The sequence below is a fragment of the Pocillopora damicornis genome, chromosome 10, assembly GCF_964200805.1.
Source record: "Pocillopora damicornis chromosome 10, jaPocDami1.2, whole genome shotgun sequence".
NCBI classification, from domain to species: Eukaryota; Metazoa; Cnidaria; class Anthozoa; order Scleractinia; family Pocilloporidae; genus Pocillopora; species Pocillopora damicornis.
The window spans coordinates 20,169,187-20,181,793 of record NC_142679.1 but is presented as its reverse complement, the minus strand read 5'-3'; the positions used below and the strand labels follow the sequence as shown (position 1 = coordinate 20,181,793).

Genomic DNA, 12,607 nt, shown 5'->3' with positions numbered 1-12,607 from the left:
GCATAACACGCTACCCACCTACCCCTCCCCAGTTCCTATTGCTTTAAAATTGTACAAAATGGCGACGATACTTAAATTCCGTCAAAGTTCCCTAAGAGTAGTTGGGGCAGCTAAGGGTAAGAAAGTTCCAATTTTATTGGTTTTGATCTAAAATTTAATGTCGAATTAGAAGCGTGAACTCTGGCAAAACTGACGATTTAGTCTTAAACTTTTCGACTGTCACACAAGGTCATACAGGACGAAAGCTCATTAAAACGGGGTTCTTGAGCTCGAGAAGTTTCATTTTTTTGCCGGTATCAGGAATTATCCTGTTTTAGTATGGAAGAACATGAATTCAAATCACCTGAAATTAGCCACTCGTATGGGATGACGCGAAAGCATTAACGATGACATTGGAATAAAACCTTACTTTCTGGAACAGAGAAGGCACTAGGTCAGTTCCAGGCCATTCTCCCCTCTTTCCTCGTAAATTAGTTACGAGAATTTGGCGTTAAATCGAGAAAACAACTTTCATATGAGGAGAAGTTACATGTTAATCACTTCTAGGCTTAATTAGCTAAGGTATCCGGGGTTTCAAAATGTGGCCAGTTGCAGAAGAAAAATTGGAAAAACAAAATGTTATGGCGATGGGCAAAATCTGATCAAATCACGTGGTGAACACTTCCTTCTCCAGATTCCTCTCATCCATGTTTGCTTTTTTTCCTCTTCTTTTATCTCTGAATATGCAGCTGAAATATTAACCATTTTATGATTATTCCCAACAGAGGCATGCCAAGGAAATGTAATAACTAAACCATTTTTGGGTGGTGGCCATTATAGAAGGTGCCTGTCATCCCATGTTAATGTCCAAAAACATGGAAGTATAGCCATTTTGGAGCTAAACAGGAGACCAGTGAACAGCTTCAGCCTGGAATTTTTAGAAGAAATAAATACCACTTTGGGCAGCCTTGAAAATGATCAGGACTGCCAAGGAGTTATAATTACTTCAGTAAGTTACCATGTAGTACATGTATTTTACTTTAAATGAAGTTCTGATTAGCCATTAGTGGGTTTTAGATCTACTTTTGGTGTGTTAACTGCAAACTACAGTAAGAAGTTTGAGGCTAGAAGTTGGGAGATTATCAGCATTTTAGACTGACATTAGCTTTCACCTGACCATAAATGTGTACATGGCCATCTTGAATTAAAGGCAGAATGGAAATTCTTCATTTCAAACCAAAAAAGTGGCGGAAAGATTCGTTTTTTAATGTCTCAAATGGATCAGCTAAAAATAGAAAACCTCATCTTATATAACTAAAAGGAAAAATGTGGAAAAACTTATAAACAGGAGGAAGAAAGCACAGAAGGAGTTTACCCTACCTGAAACTACCAAAAGTTCAAACATGGAATGCAAATAGCAAATATGACTGCAGGAGTCTGGTCACATGACTCCTTGTGGTTTGTGGTCACAAACAGGAATCTAGAATTCTCTTTTGCTCTTAGAAAACAGTCAAGGTGTCCATGACAAGTAATGGAAATAGAGTAGGGGAAGATTTTATAAGCCTATAGGAAGCCTAAATAAAAACTACTGCAGCCTTTCCTGGTTTCTGTAGAGCTCACAAAGCATCTAGGAATAATATTAATACAGTCTTGGAAAAGGATGGAAGTGCCAATACTGCTTATTCTCCATTGTCGAGAGAGAAACTGTGAGAGGAAAGAGGATCATGCAAATGCACAACTGAATTGAGTTGATGATGATTGTTAGACTAATTTTTGTTGTTTCTGATTGAATAAGGGTGTTCCAAAAGTGTTTTCTGCAGGGCTTGACCTAGTGAAGGAAATTTACCAGCCTTCAGATAAAAAGCGCCTTGCTTCTTTCTGGAGTAATTTTCAGGAGATGTGGCTTCGCTTGTATGGATCACGGCTAGCTACAATGGCAGCTATTAATGTGAGTTATCCATTCAGTTAAACTTGATATCTTTATTGTCTCCTTCACCATCTCTTTCATTTTCTTTTAGGATTAACAATTCTAATTGTTTGTCTGAGTATTAATCCTTGAAATACATGTCACCTGAGCCTCTAAATTCTCTTTGAAGTCCAAAATTTTTCTTGGAGATTTTAACCCTTTAACTCCCAAGATCTGATTGGTAACTGTCCTCTCTAGCTGCTACAGATTTCCTTGTACATTATTTACAAGAATTTGGTGTTAGATCAAGTAAACAACCTCCACCTGATAAGTTTGAGTGTTCTCATTACCCATGTGCTTGATAATGTATGGAGAAGTTACATGTGAATCATATGTTAGATTTAAAGGGTTAATGATTGTAGGTTGCCAAATGGGAACTTGGAAAAGAGTTGAGCTTATGTGTTAATCAAGTGGAAGCTTCAACATTTCCCCCCCCCCCCCCCTCCTGGGAAACCCATAGGGCATTTGAACATTTCAAAGTTGGTTCATTCAAATTCTTGTCCCTCAGGACTAAAAGAATGTGCAAATGCCCCACCCAAGTACCAAATTTGATGATCAATGTTTTTATAAAAGGCAAGATCAGTGACCATGACTTTCTAATAGACCTTTTCTCTTGAGCCACCAGCTTACAAAAGTGAGCTTTATAACTTTAAACACCTCCACATTAAAAGAAAAAAACACATATGTTCTGCTAAAAAAGACTTGACAGTTCAGGTTCAAATTTCCCACCACACCCAAGCAAGGTTCAAACTCCCCATCCTTAGCTTTGGAGGACAGTCAAATGCCCTGTGGGTTGCCTTGTGGGAGGGACATGTTGAAGCTTTGATTTGATTAGTGCATAAGATCCATGTTAGAGTGACACCCTCTGCTGAAATTGGCCCCTTATGTTCATCCCTTGCCAATTTGGAGCATTCCTTTATTTTAGGGTCATGCTATGGCAGGAGGCTGTGTCTTGGGCTTGTCATGTGACTATCGTGTCATGGCTGAGGGATTCAGAATTGGAATGGTGGAAATTGAGGCAGTAAGTTATTTTTAAGTTCCTTGACAAGAAAGTCATGTGATAATAAATGAGTTACTGATGGGGCTACTTGAGAAATAGAAATAATTTGGTTTTATCAATTTATTTAATAATGTGAATGACCACTGGGAGGGGCTTCTAGAGCTGACATTTTGAGTGCCAGCCAGTGATCTAGCCCTTTGCCAGAGTGAATTGGGATTTGAATTTTGCAACAGTAACAGCATAAAAACAATTATCATTCCATTCAATGCTCCAAATCCATTATCTGATAAAACTAACTTTGTTGAAACAAATATTTGATAAGCTCAAATGCTGGTTTGAACAAAAACTCCTAAATGGGTTTTTTTAATTTTTTTTTCTCAATTTTATGTTTTATAGGGTGTCCCACCACCAACTTGGTGAGTGCAATTTATCACAAATAGAGCGCTTTTCGATTGTGTGTCGTATAAGCGTAATAGAAGTGTCGTTTAACCAATACCAATGTAATCACAACGGCCAATCAGATGACAGGAAAAAACCTTTTAGAGCCAATGATGACTCAAAATAAAACCGACCGAACTGCCAAAAGCGCGGGAAAACGCGAGCGACCGAGTCGTGATTGGTTTCAGTTAAATTGCATCTGATTGGTTGAGAAAGGGCGCAAGTTTCTTAGACTAATTACAAAGAGAAGTAAAGTAGAAGCAAGGTAGTCCTGGATTAATTTCGACACTCGATTCAAAGTTTCTCAATTCGTTCAACAGTTGTGGTTGTATTGGCTTGTACGTTGCCTGACCATTCACTTGTATTGTAATGGGGCGGACGCTGACATAAATCAAATCAAACTTGAACAACGCCGCGTCGGGGAAATGTCTCATATCAACGGAACTTTCAAGCGTCTATCAATCTCAACTGGTTTATTATTTATTGGAGAGCTCGTAAAAACTGAAATACAATAAATTAAAATAGGCTATTACCATACTATAAACGCTAATCAAAATGTCCTAAACTCGAACGCGCGGGTCGTGTAAATAGACCGTCAAATCAAACAACACAAATATCTTAAGCGCAACAAAACTACCTTGATTATACACGTTTCGGTTTATAAATACAAAAATAAACAAGATGACATACCTCTTTCCCCGTTCTATTATTCTAGTAATTCGACAATCCTTCGATCTGGCTATGCTTGCGACTAACATGTGTCTCGTGGCCGAATGAAACCTTATGCCGAAAGTTCGAGGGTATGTCACACAAAACAAAACAAAAGGGTATTGAACGTTACGCAAATCATAACTAAAAATAGTCTTCGTTGCATGTATTTTCCATCAATAGGGTGGTTGGTACCATGAGAAATGTGGTTGGCCAAAGTTGTACAGAGAAAGCGATCCTAAGTAACAAGAGGTACACATCCGAGGAAGCTCTAGCCGTAGGAATGGTTGATAAGGTTGTACCAAAGGATAAAACCATGGAAGAGACGATGGTAGAAATGGAAAAATGGGTCGCTTTTTCTAGTAAGAGTTTCAATTAACTGTTTTCTCCAGAAAAGCCCGCCACTCTGACATTGAACACTTATTTTCGCCTCATACTCCTAACAATTTTTTTTAGGTTTTTGATACCTCACGGCATAACCCTGCACCCCCTCCCCTCCCCTCGTCCAACCCTCAAAATTTCCCAGTCACTCTTTATGAGAAGGTTTTGTAAATTATTTAAGATGACCAACGTCATTTACTAGATTAAATATTGGAAAAGAAGAACACTCTCCTAGTCCTTCGCTCTCAGTGTGAGTTCTGATTCGTCTAACCGATGACCTTGTCTTCCATTTATGAATTTTCTTTAGAATATTATGGTAATTCAAGGCAGCATCGCGTAATTGATAGTTTGCTTAATTCTCCTTATATGTTGGCTCTGTGGTGCACACTTGCACACTGAACAGGGGGTGAAGTAGTCGTGTGTTTTTCTCCATTTTTAGGCAAAGCTAGAGAATTAACCAAAAAAACACTACGAAAAGAGTTTGTGGAGGCGCTGGAGAATAACAGAGCCGAAGACATCAAGGACTTCTGTGACTGTATACTCGATGAAAATGTACAGAAAGCAATTGGGAAACAAATCGAGAAAATCTCCAAAAAGAACTAGATACCGAAAGAACTAGATACCGAAAGCACCGCGTGAATTGTGTTGTCGTCAACGATAACAATTTGGCAAACGAAGAGAAGTCAGCGAGCGAACAAGTGAACTGGCATCTGGAGAACTTCCTTCATTTTCTGAGACCAACTTGAAGTGAGGCGCTTTGTAGTGCTTCAACATAAAACTGCCATTATGTAAATTAAACATAACTTTTAGAATAAGTATCGTCACCAATTCACATATCAACGTATAATCACAGTTTGTGTGCGTGGCATGGTTTTCCTATCCTGTCCTTCAAAGGTGGATTGCCCGACCAAATCATGTCTGCATTTTCAGACGTTTCGCTCTTTCATGGCATTTTAAAGGTCGCTGCAGGGGTACTTTATGTTAGGAGACGCTTGTTTGGCCTTTTCATTTGAAAAGGAGCCTCTTAAATCGCAGATATCCACTTCCACTATATCTCGAACTTAAAGCCGCGCCTCTCAAACAAGCTTCAGTGTAAATCCCCCTTGGATTTTTTGTACCTTTGGCTTCTCGAAAGCGCCGCGTTTTAGTCTCAAACTAAGTACGTGTTTACCAGAGGTAATACTTTCATATTTACATCCTCGTTTTATAGCACCATCAAAACGAGACAGGATGAGCAGGTGATGTTGAATTGCAGATATCACCTCCCTTGTTTAAATTATAATTCATTCACATCTGTAACCAAGGATTTTCTTTTGTAACACAATACTGCGTGCACTTGTAAAATCAAAGTGGTCGCTATGAGTAAATTGTTCACGTGGATATGTGGAGCATACCCTTTGGCACCTCAGATCTCTACGTCACCCCATTTCAGAACTGACTAACGAAAACAGACCCGCTGCTTTTGCTAAAACACAAACTTGACTGCAAGGCGCCATTTCAGAGAGTTCAAGTATTTATCCAACTTAAACATGACATTGAACTTGGGACCATGAAGGGTCATAAACCAAAACCGTGTGGCGTTAAAACTAGTTTTAATCTACCACAAAATGCGTATTTACAATTTTTCTTATTATTTCACGCTACGAAAATTATAAGCGTAATAGAAGTTGTACGTTTATTTACCAGTGTCTCATTTATAAAGAAACAGAGCGGCTCTTTGTCTTAGTGAAGGGTGCAAATCTCTTATTTTGGTTTTACTTTGTTGGATGGCCACATCTACCTCGCGTTTTCCTCACGAAGTCTCTTAAAGGGTTTCAAGGGAAGATGTTTTGTTAAATAAAGACAGATCGTCTGTCTGTTTCGTTGGAAGCTGATTTGAAAGGAAATCAAGCGGGTAGCAAATGGCATACTGGAGATGCTACTTCAGCAAAATGTACAACATAGTCTTGAGCAAAAGCCCTGTCTCGCTCTTGTTCTCTTTAGCATGACGGCAAAGGGTTGGTACCGAGGCCAAAAGGTATGACTCTAAGCCCGCTCTTTTGTTTTGGTAGAATGATGGCCTCATGCACCGTTGGTTACGAGCTCCTGAGTTTCTAGAGTTTTGTCTAAATCGTTGAAACGAGACACTTGCTATCTGAACGACAACTTGGTTAAAACATAGTCGCTTTGTATCCTAAGAAGCTTTCATCGTTCATTAAATTTTAACTTAAGAAACACCTTGCAAACGGGCGTCTAGATAACACATCGGCTTCGATACGTACGTTTTCTCAACTAGAATTAAGCGAAGAAATGAAAATCGCATTTTTCTATCATAAAATTTTTTTACAAGGTCAAACTAGGATTGGCGAATGCCTGTACTTATACTTTTAATCTAGTGTTTTAGATTCAGTTAACTTCTGTCGGAGTATAGTTCAACTGTTTCAGATCTAACACTCACTCTCGTCCCGCGGTCCAATCTCCTTGCCTGTTGGCTTTGTTTTCTTTTCCTTTTTTTTCTTCGGCGGCCTTACTTCGAGTAGTGTTTTTTCGGTGTCGTTTGATCTTACAGAACTGCGACCATCGTCGTCATCAACAGTCGACTGGTTCAATTTTTGTTTCTTTTTCTTCTTAGTTTCATTTTGGGGTTTCTCGTCCATTTCCGGGTCCATCTGAGCTGCTTCATCTGTGTGTTCCTGCCTTTTCTTCTTCTTTTTCTTTTTATCCTTCTTCCCTGTTTCCACATTGGTTTCTTCCTCGATGTCCCCTCCCGTTGAATCCTCTACTGCAAATTCCTTGGCCTTCTTTTTCTTGATTTTTGGTTTAGCGGTCTCCTCTCCACCTTCATTTGCACCTGCACCTTGTTTATTTCCTTTCTTTTTGGGTTTCAGCAATTCCTCATCCACTTCATCTCTAGTGCAAGGATCAGTTAAAGGCCTCTCTAATTCTTCTGTGTTCTCTTTTCTCTTTCCTTTCTTTTCCTTTCTTCTCTCCACTTTTTGTTCTTGAGGTTCACCGGTCGATGTATTATCTGCTTTTTCGTCGGTTGCTACAACCCAAGCGTCTTTTGTATTTTTCTCTCGTATCATCTTCTCTTTATTTTCTTTCTTCTTCTTTCGCTTCTTGTCATTCTTCTTCTTGCTGCCTGTATTTTCAGGTTCACTGTCGAACTTAAGCGGTTGATCACCATCAACAGACAAGGAGTCTCCAAAAATGCTTTCTATCTCGGCATCTGTGGCACAACGACTCTCTACATTTCTCTGTACATCGTGTAATATTTGAATTAGTTCGTTTTCGGTCGCTTCGGCTTGGGAGTCACTGAAGCTGCTTCTTCCGTCTGCACTTGGAGTGTTTCGCGTCAAGTTTTCTTTAGCAGTTGGTTCTGTATCAGTGATCAAGAAAGAAGGACTCTGAATTCTGCTTGGTTCCATTTCAGTGCCAAGATTAACCATTACGCTTCCACGATGGCTAACCGAGCTGCCGACCCTTACATCGATTTCTTTCGCCAGCAGATTTGTTTCATCGTCGACATCCTCCTCCGATCCCTTCTCATCATCACTCAATTTTTCGTCGTCGCTGTTAATTCCGTCGCTGTCATCGTTGCTATCATCGCTGTCACTGTTACTTTCATCAGAGGAGTCATCGTCGTCACCAGAACCGTTGACTTGATCAAAGACCATATCCTCCACTATCCGCTTTTGTTGATAATATTGCAAGACACTCTCTAGCTCATCTTCGCTGTACTGGTTAAGGAACTTCTCGAAAACTGGAATAGAATCACAAAGTTCTTCCTCGTAATAGTCCCAATCCACTTCCATTAACAGCCTCATCAGGTTTTTCTTCTTTTCCGTGCAGTTTTCGCTTTGGAACCAACGCGTCTTCCTCATATCTTCGAATGTGATGTTCCTCATGAAATGCATGGCATTATCCGCGTCATCGGCGATTCTATCAAAGTTGAGTTCTAGTTCACTCTTCGGTTCTTTGTACACTGGGTGTATGGCATGACCGATCGACTTGCCGATGTTTTCTTTCAGCCGATGAACCATGAAGTCCACTATTTCGTATTCATTGGACTGTTTTTCCACATCGCTGCGCACTTCGGCAAACGCATCGTTAATGATGGAAAGGAACATGTTAATGAGCACAAACACCATGGTCACTGTGTATGTATAGAAGAAAATTGGTCCAATAATCCGATTGGCTGAAATCATTTCCTTCAAAGTGAACTTGCCGAGTATTGTATCCATCAAAGAGGCGCAGCTTCTTAAAAATGTCCCAAACCCCTCCATTGCCTGCCCAAAAACTAGGCATGCAAGAAGTGCAAAGGCTAGGAACGCAAGTGCAAACATAAACATGAATGATAACAACTCGATGAACGACCTTTTGAGGACTTGCTGCAGCAGTGACATACGACGGTTGAATCGCAAGAGACGGAACAATTTCAAGAACGAGAAGAACACAATGAGGCCCATGATGCACTTGAGCCACTCGTCCAGGAAAGCTGTGTAATGGAAGCTGACAAAAGCAGTTCGGTCTGTGTTCATATCCCTTATCGCATCTTCGGTGAATTTTAGCCTTGCGAAGTATAGTCCCACTGCAGACAGAGATAGCAGAGTCACAAGAATTTCCAGAATGCTCCATGGATTCTTGAGGTGCTTCCTTCCTTTCTTCACGAACATCTTTATCTCTTTGACCACGAAGAATGTACTGAACAAAAGGTATACAATTTCGCACGTCAAGACAAAGTACATTTCGCCTCCAACGTACCGGAAGAGACGTAGAGTCAGAATGCTGGGATACGGAGTCAGACTTCCGGTGGGAAGTTGTTCAAACAACAGCGTAACAACGCAGAACAGATTAGTGTTTGCGTTGTAAATCGCAAACTCAGAGAAGATAGCTCTCGTGTAACGGTCCAACCATTTGCTTAAACTTAGGTTTCCCGTTATCGTGAGGGTCTCGTTTATATCCTTGGGCAACATTTGCACGTATCCTTCAAAATAGAGAGACAAATGTTAGTGAGTGCACACACCTGGTGAGCTACACAGATCTGGAAACAGAGAATCGAACTTGAAGTTCCTTTTATAAATTAAGATCTCGTAAGAGGAAGCATTTGATCTCTTGATGGTATAACCACAGTGAAGGAACACAAGTAAAAGATGACGAAACAAGAAATTGGAAAGAGTTCTTAAAACTCTTGTAGTAGTTAAAAAAAATGTACTCTCTCCATTAGGGCTGTTATTTTTCATCAGGAAAATGTTATCTTTAGGATAATGTGGACTGATACTACAAATTCATGCGGATCATAGACAGCTTGATTCATTCTTAAGACGCACAACTGGTTAAGGTGAGGCCAAGGTGTTTCATAAGATCATGCAACCGGAAGCCATGTTCAAAATCTACTGTCATTCAAACAGATACATATTAGGTCTATTGCTAAATTATAGAGCGGCACCATTTACCTCCAGCGCTGTATGTGGCTTTGTAACCCCAGTATGGGTAAGTCTTCAACTCCGTTCTGCTCTGGTACGCCCAAGGACCTGGGACTTGAGGCTCTTGACTTGGGGTGGAAGAGGCACTGGGAGTGGGTGATGATGAATTAAGTGGTGGTATGAGCGGTTTCACTTTCCATCCAGGTAAATATGAGCCTTGGTCCTCCAATTCCATGCTGTAGAAATCATTGCACTCGCTGATGACATGATGAAAGGCTCTCTTGTGTTTGCAGGTGTCTGTAACGAGGCAAACATTTATTCGTCAGCAAAACCACCTTCGCAAACGTGCTCTAAGTGCTCAAATGCCTTAAGAGTTTCCATTCCGGTGTAAGCACATAAAGACTTGATATAAATATAATCGCCTTTCATTCCCTTTGAGGCTCAAATTGAAAGGTTACAACGTGTACCTCACATCTAGCAATTTTTTGGTCTAAACGAACATTCGCAACGGTGTCCACCAAAAGTTCTCAAGGAACTACCAGCTTTCAATTCTCAATCCTCAGAGTTTTTTCATTGTGCCTCAACTTAAAGGCGCCGAGGCCTCTTAAAGCATTCTTTTTTTCACTGAAATTCAAAAGTGGAGAGTGCTTGAAACCGTAAAACTACTTATCAGTCCCAGTGTCGTTAGTTCTTAAATTTCGTTTTGAAAAAGTAGCCTCACTGGATGGGTCCACTTCCTTTTTGTGTTTTAGATCTCTCCTTTCTTTGACAAAATATCTCACGGAAAACATTTAATATCTTGCCTTTCTTGATCCTCAACTGCCTAAGTCGTGCCACGCCCAACAGCCAAGCGTTTGGCGTGTCAGCGAGGTAACCCTCTTCATACTGAGTTGAATTATTGTAGAAGAATTCTGGATTCAAAGATGGGATGAAAGTCTCATTCAACCATTTCCAATAATGGTTAATCTCATGTACCTAGCAAAGAATAATAAATGGTCGTGTGAGAGGAAAACTTCGAAAAGATTTATTTTGATTATACAAGTATTTATCACGTCCATCATGACATTTTGATGCGCTGAGCGTGTTCATGGTACCCAAGGAACAAGAGAGATGAAATGTTCACTGTTGCTCATCAGTAATCTCGTATCTTGCGAAAGATAAGAAAGATTCATATCAGAAGAAAACCCTAAAAAAAGAATTATTCCAAGCGTGACATCTCATACTGTTCCCTTGCAAATAATTTAAAGAGGCAGGGTCTACCCCAAGGCACAACACACCCCTCAAAGTCAGAATATGTCCGCCATGAAAAATAAAGTTATTAAATAATATTATATCAGCTAGAACTCTCTACAGATTCTCGTTCTGTAGACATCGTCCCCTTCTACCTACTTGCTACAATAATGTAAAGCAATTCGAGTCCACTCGTATTAGTACCGGCCTACCTTATTAAATGTAAGATTCCCGCTGTAGGTAGCTTTCTCGAAGATGTTCTGCATGTACCGGGTCACTTGCGATGTTTTTAAGTCCCTGTTTCCGTAGCTAATGGTTAGTAGAACCAACAAGAAGATCATGTACCAGGCAATTTCTTGGATAATTGACTTCATCTGCTTTTCTTTCATGCGCAGCTGACGGGCGATCTCCAGCTTCGCCTCGTCTGGCGGTTTGTCAATGATTAGGGTCTTCAAAGCCTTTTGCGTCTCATCATCAAGATCTTCTGTGTTTTTGTGCAGCCACTCTTCGTCGGTCGCTAGGGCGTTAACTTCGGCATATGAATCTCCCTCGGCTTTTTTGGGGTCTTTGATGAGGAGAGCGAAAAGTGTCGCTAATGCAAAGACCTTAATTGGTTGATTTAGTAATATATCTTGCAGAAAGCTTATTGTCATGGAAGAAAGCCACGCTGCTGATTTATCAGAACCAAACTGCATGCCATACATTACCACGAAAGACCCCGATGTAACCACGGTTAAGAATGCAATGCCGTATGCCACGTACACAAACCAATGAGGAAGGCCTTTTTTCTGCGCAGTTTTCTTCCTCTCTCCACCCATCTCGATGTCAATATCATCTATCTCTTCTCCCTCTGTTTTCACTGAGTATCGATTTTCCTTCGGCTTTGCTTTCCGGAACAAGGTAACAATAATGAGATTTATAGGGAAGACGACAACGCTACTTATGATTCCGATTGATACAGAGCGAATGGAGAAACTGAAGCCCATGATGTTGATTGCGTTCTTGGGCGTTTCGTATTGGCCTATTTTATAAAACATGGCATTTGAAACCATCGTACACAGTAGTATGGACAAACAACAAGTCAAACGCTGAACTCTTGTGAAGTTGCTTCTTGGTGGCCGAGCAACAACCGAAAACCAAATATGGCCATCGGTGAGATTCTTCCTTACTTCAGACGTGAAAAGGACGTTGAATTTTGTTAGTTCTTTCTTGGACGCAGGGAAAAGAGTCTTCTCGATTTTGCCGTCACCTTCCTCGACCGCCAACCAGTCGTCACACACAAACCACCACCTCTGATCAGTTTGTATGTCTTGAATCATGATGCGCAGAAGATTCCACGATGGATAAGTCCCACCGTTATTGTGCCACACGCGAATCTGTTTTAAGTTTCCAAGAGACTGGGGAACAGTTAAGAGAAAAGCATCGACAGCCCCTATGAAAGATGGAAAATATGAACTGACACAAAACATACAGAAAATGAACTCATTATTGTTTTAGTAC

General features: G+C 40.4%; 3 protein-coding genes across 3 annotated transcripts in view; 1 reads left to right on the top strand and 2 right to left on the bottom strand.

Moving 5' to 3' along the window:
• Positions 1–12,607, bottom strand: part of LOC149039319 (uncharacterized) — a 167,393-nt gene that overhangs the window by 1,303 nt on the left and 153,483 nt on the right. The window lies entirely within an intron of this gene.
• On the top strand, positions 37–5,852 carry LOC113664638 (enoyl-CoA delta isomerase 1, mitochondrial). The gene is made up of 7 exons (XM_027180265.2): positions 37–116; positions 765–988; positions 1,775–1,927; positions 2,871–2,966; positions 3,342–3,361; positions 4,275–4,453; positions 4,912–5,852. The coding sequence occupies exons 1-7, from the start codon at positions 59–61 to the stop codon at positions 5,073–5,075; spliced, it is 894 nt and encodes a 297-aa protein (XP_027036066.2). The 5' UTR covers positions 37–58; the 3' UTR covers positions 5,076–5,852.
• The window catches only part of LOC113664582 (polycystin-1), a 33,195-nt gene continuing 26,635 nt past the window's right edge, over positions 6,048–12,607 (bottom strand). The window contains exons 23-26 of the mRNA XM_027180208.2: positions 11,320–12,539; positions 10,681–10,852; positions 9,908–10,174; positions 6,048–9,438 (exon numbers count right to left, since the gene is read on the bottom strand). Of these exons, the coding sequence (XP_027036009.2) occupies positions 6,899–9,438; positions 9,908–10,174; positions 10,681–10,852; positions 11,320–12,539 (4,199 nt within the window). The 3' untranslated portion in view covers positions 6,048–6,898. The remainder of the gene's footprint in view (positions 9,439–9,907; positions 10,175–10,680; positions 10,853–11,319; positions 12,540–12,607) is intronic.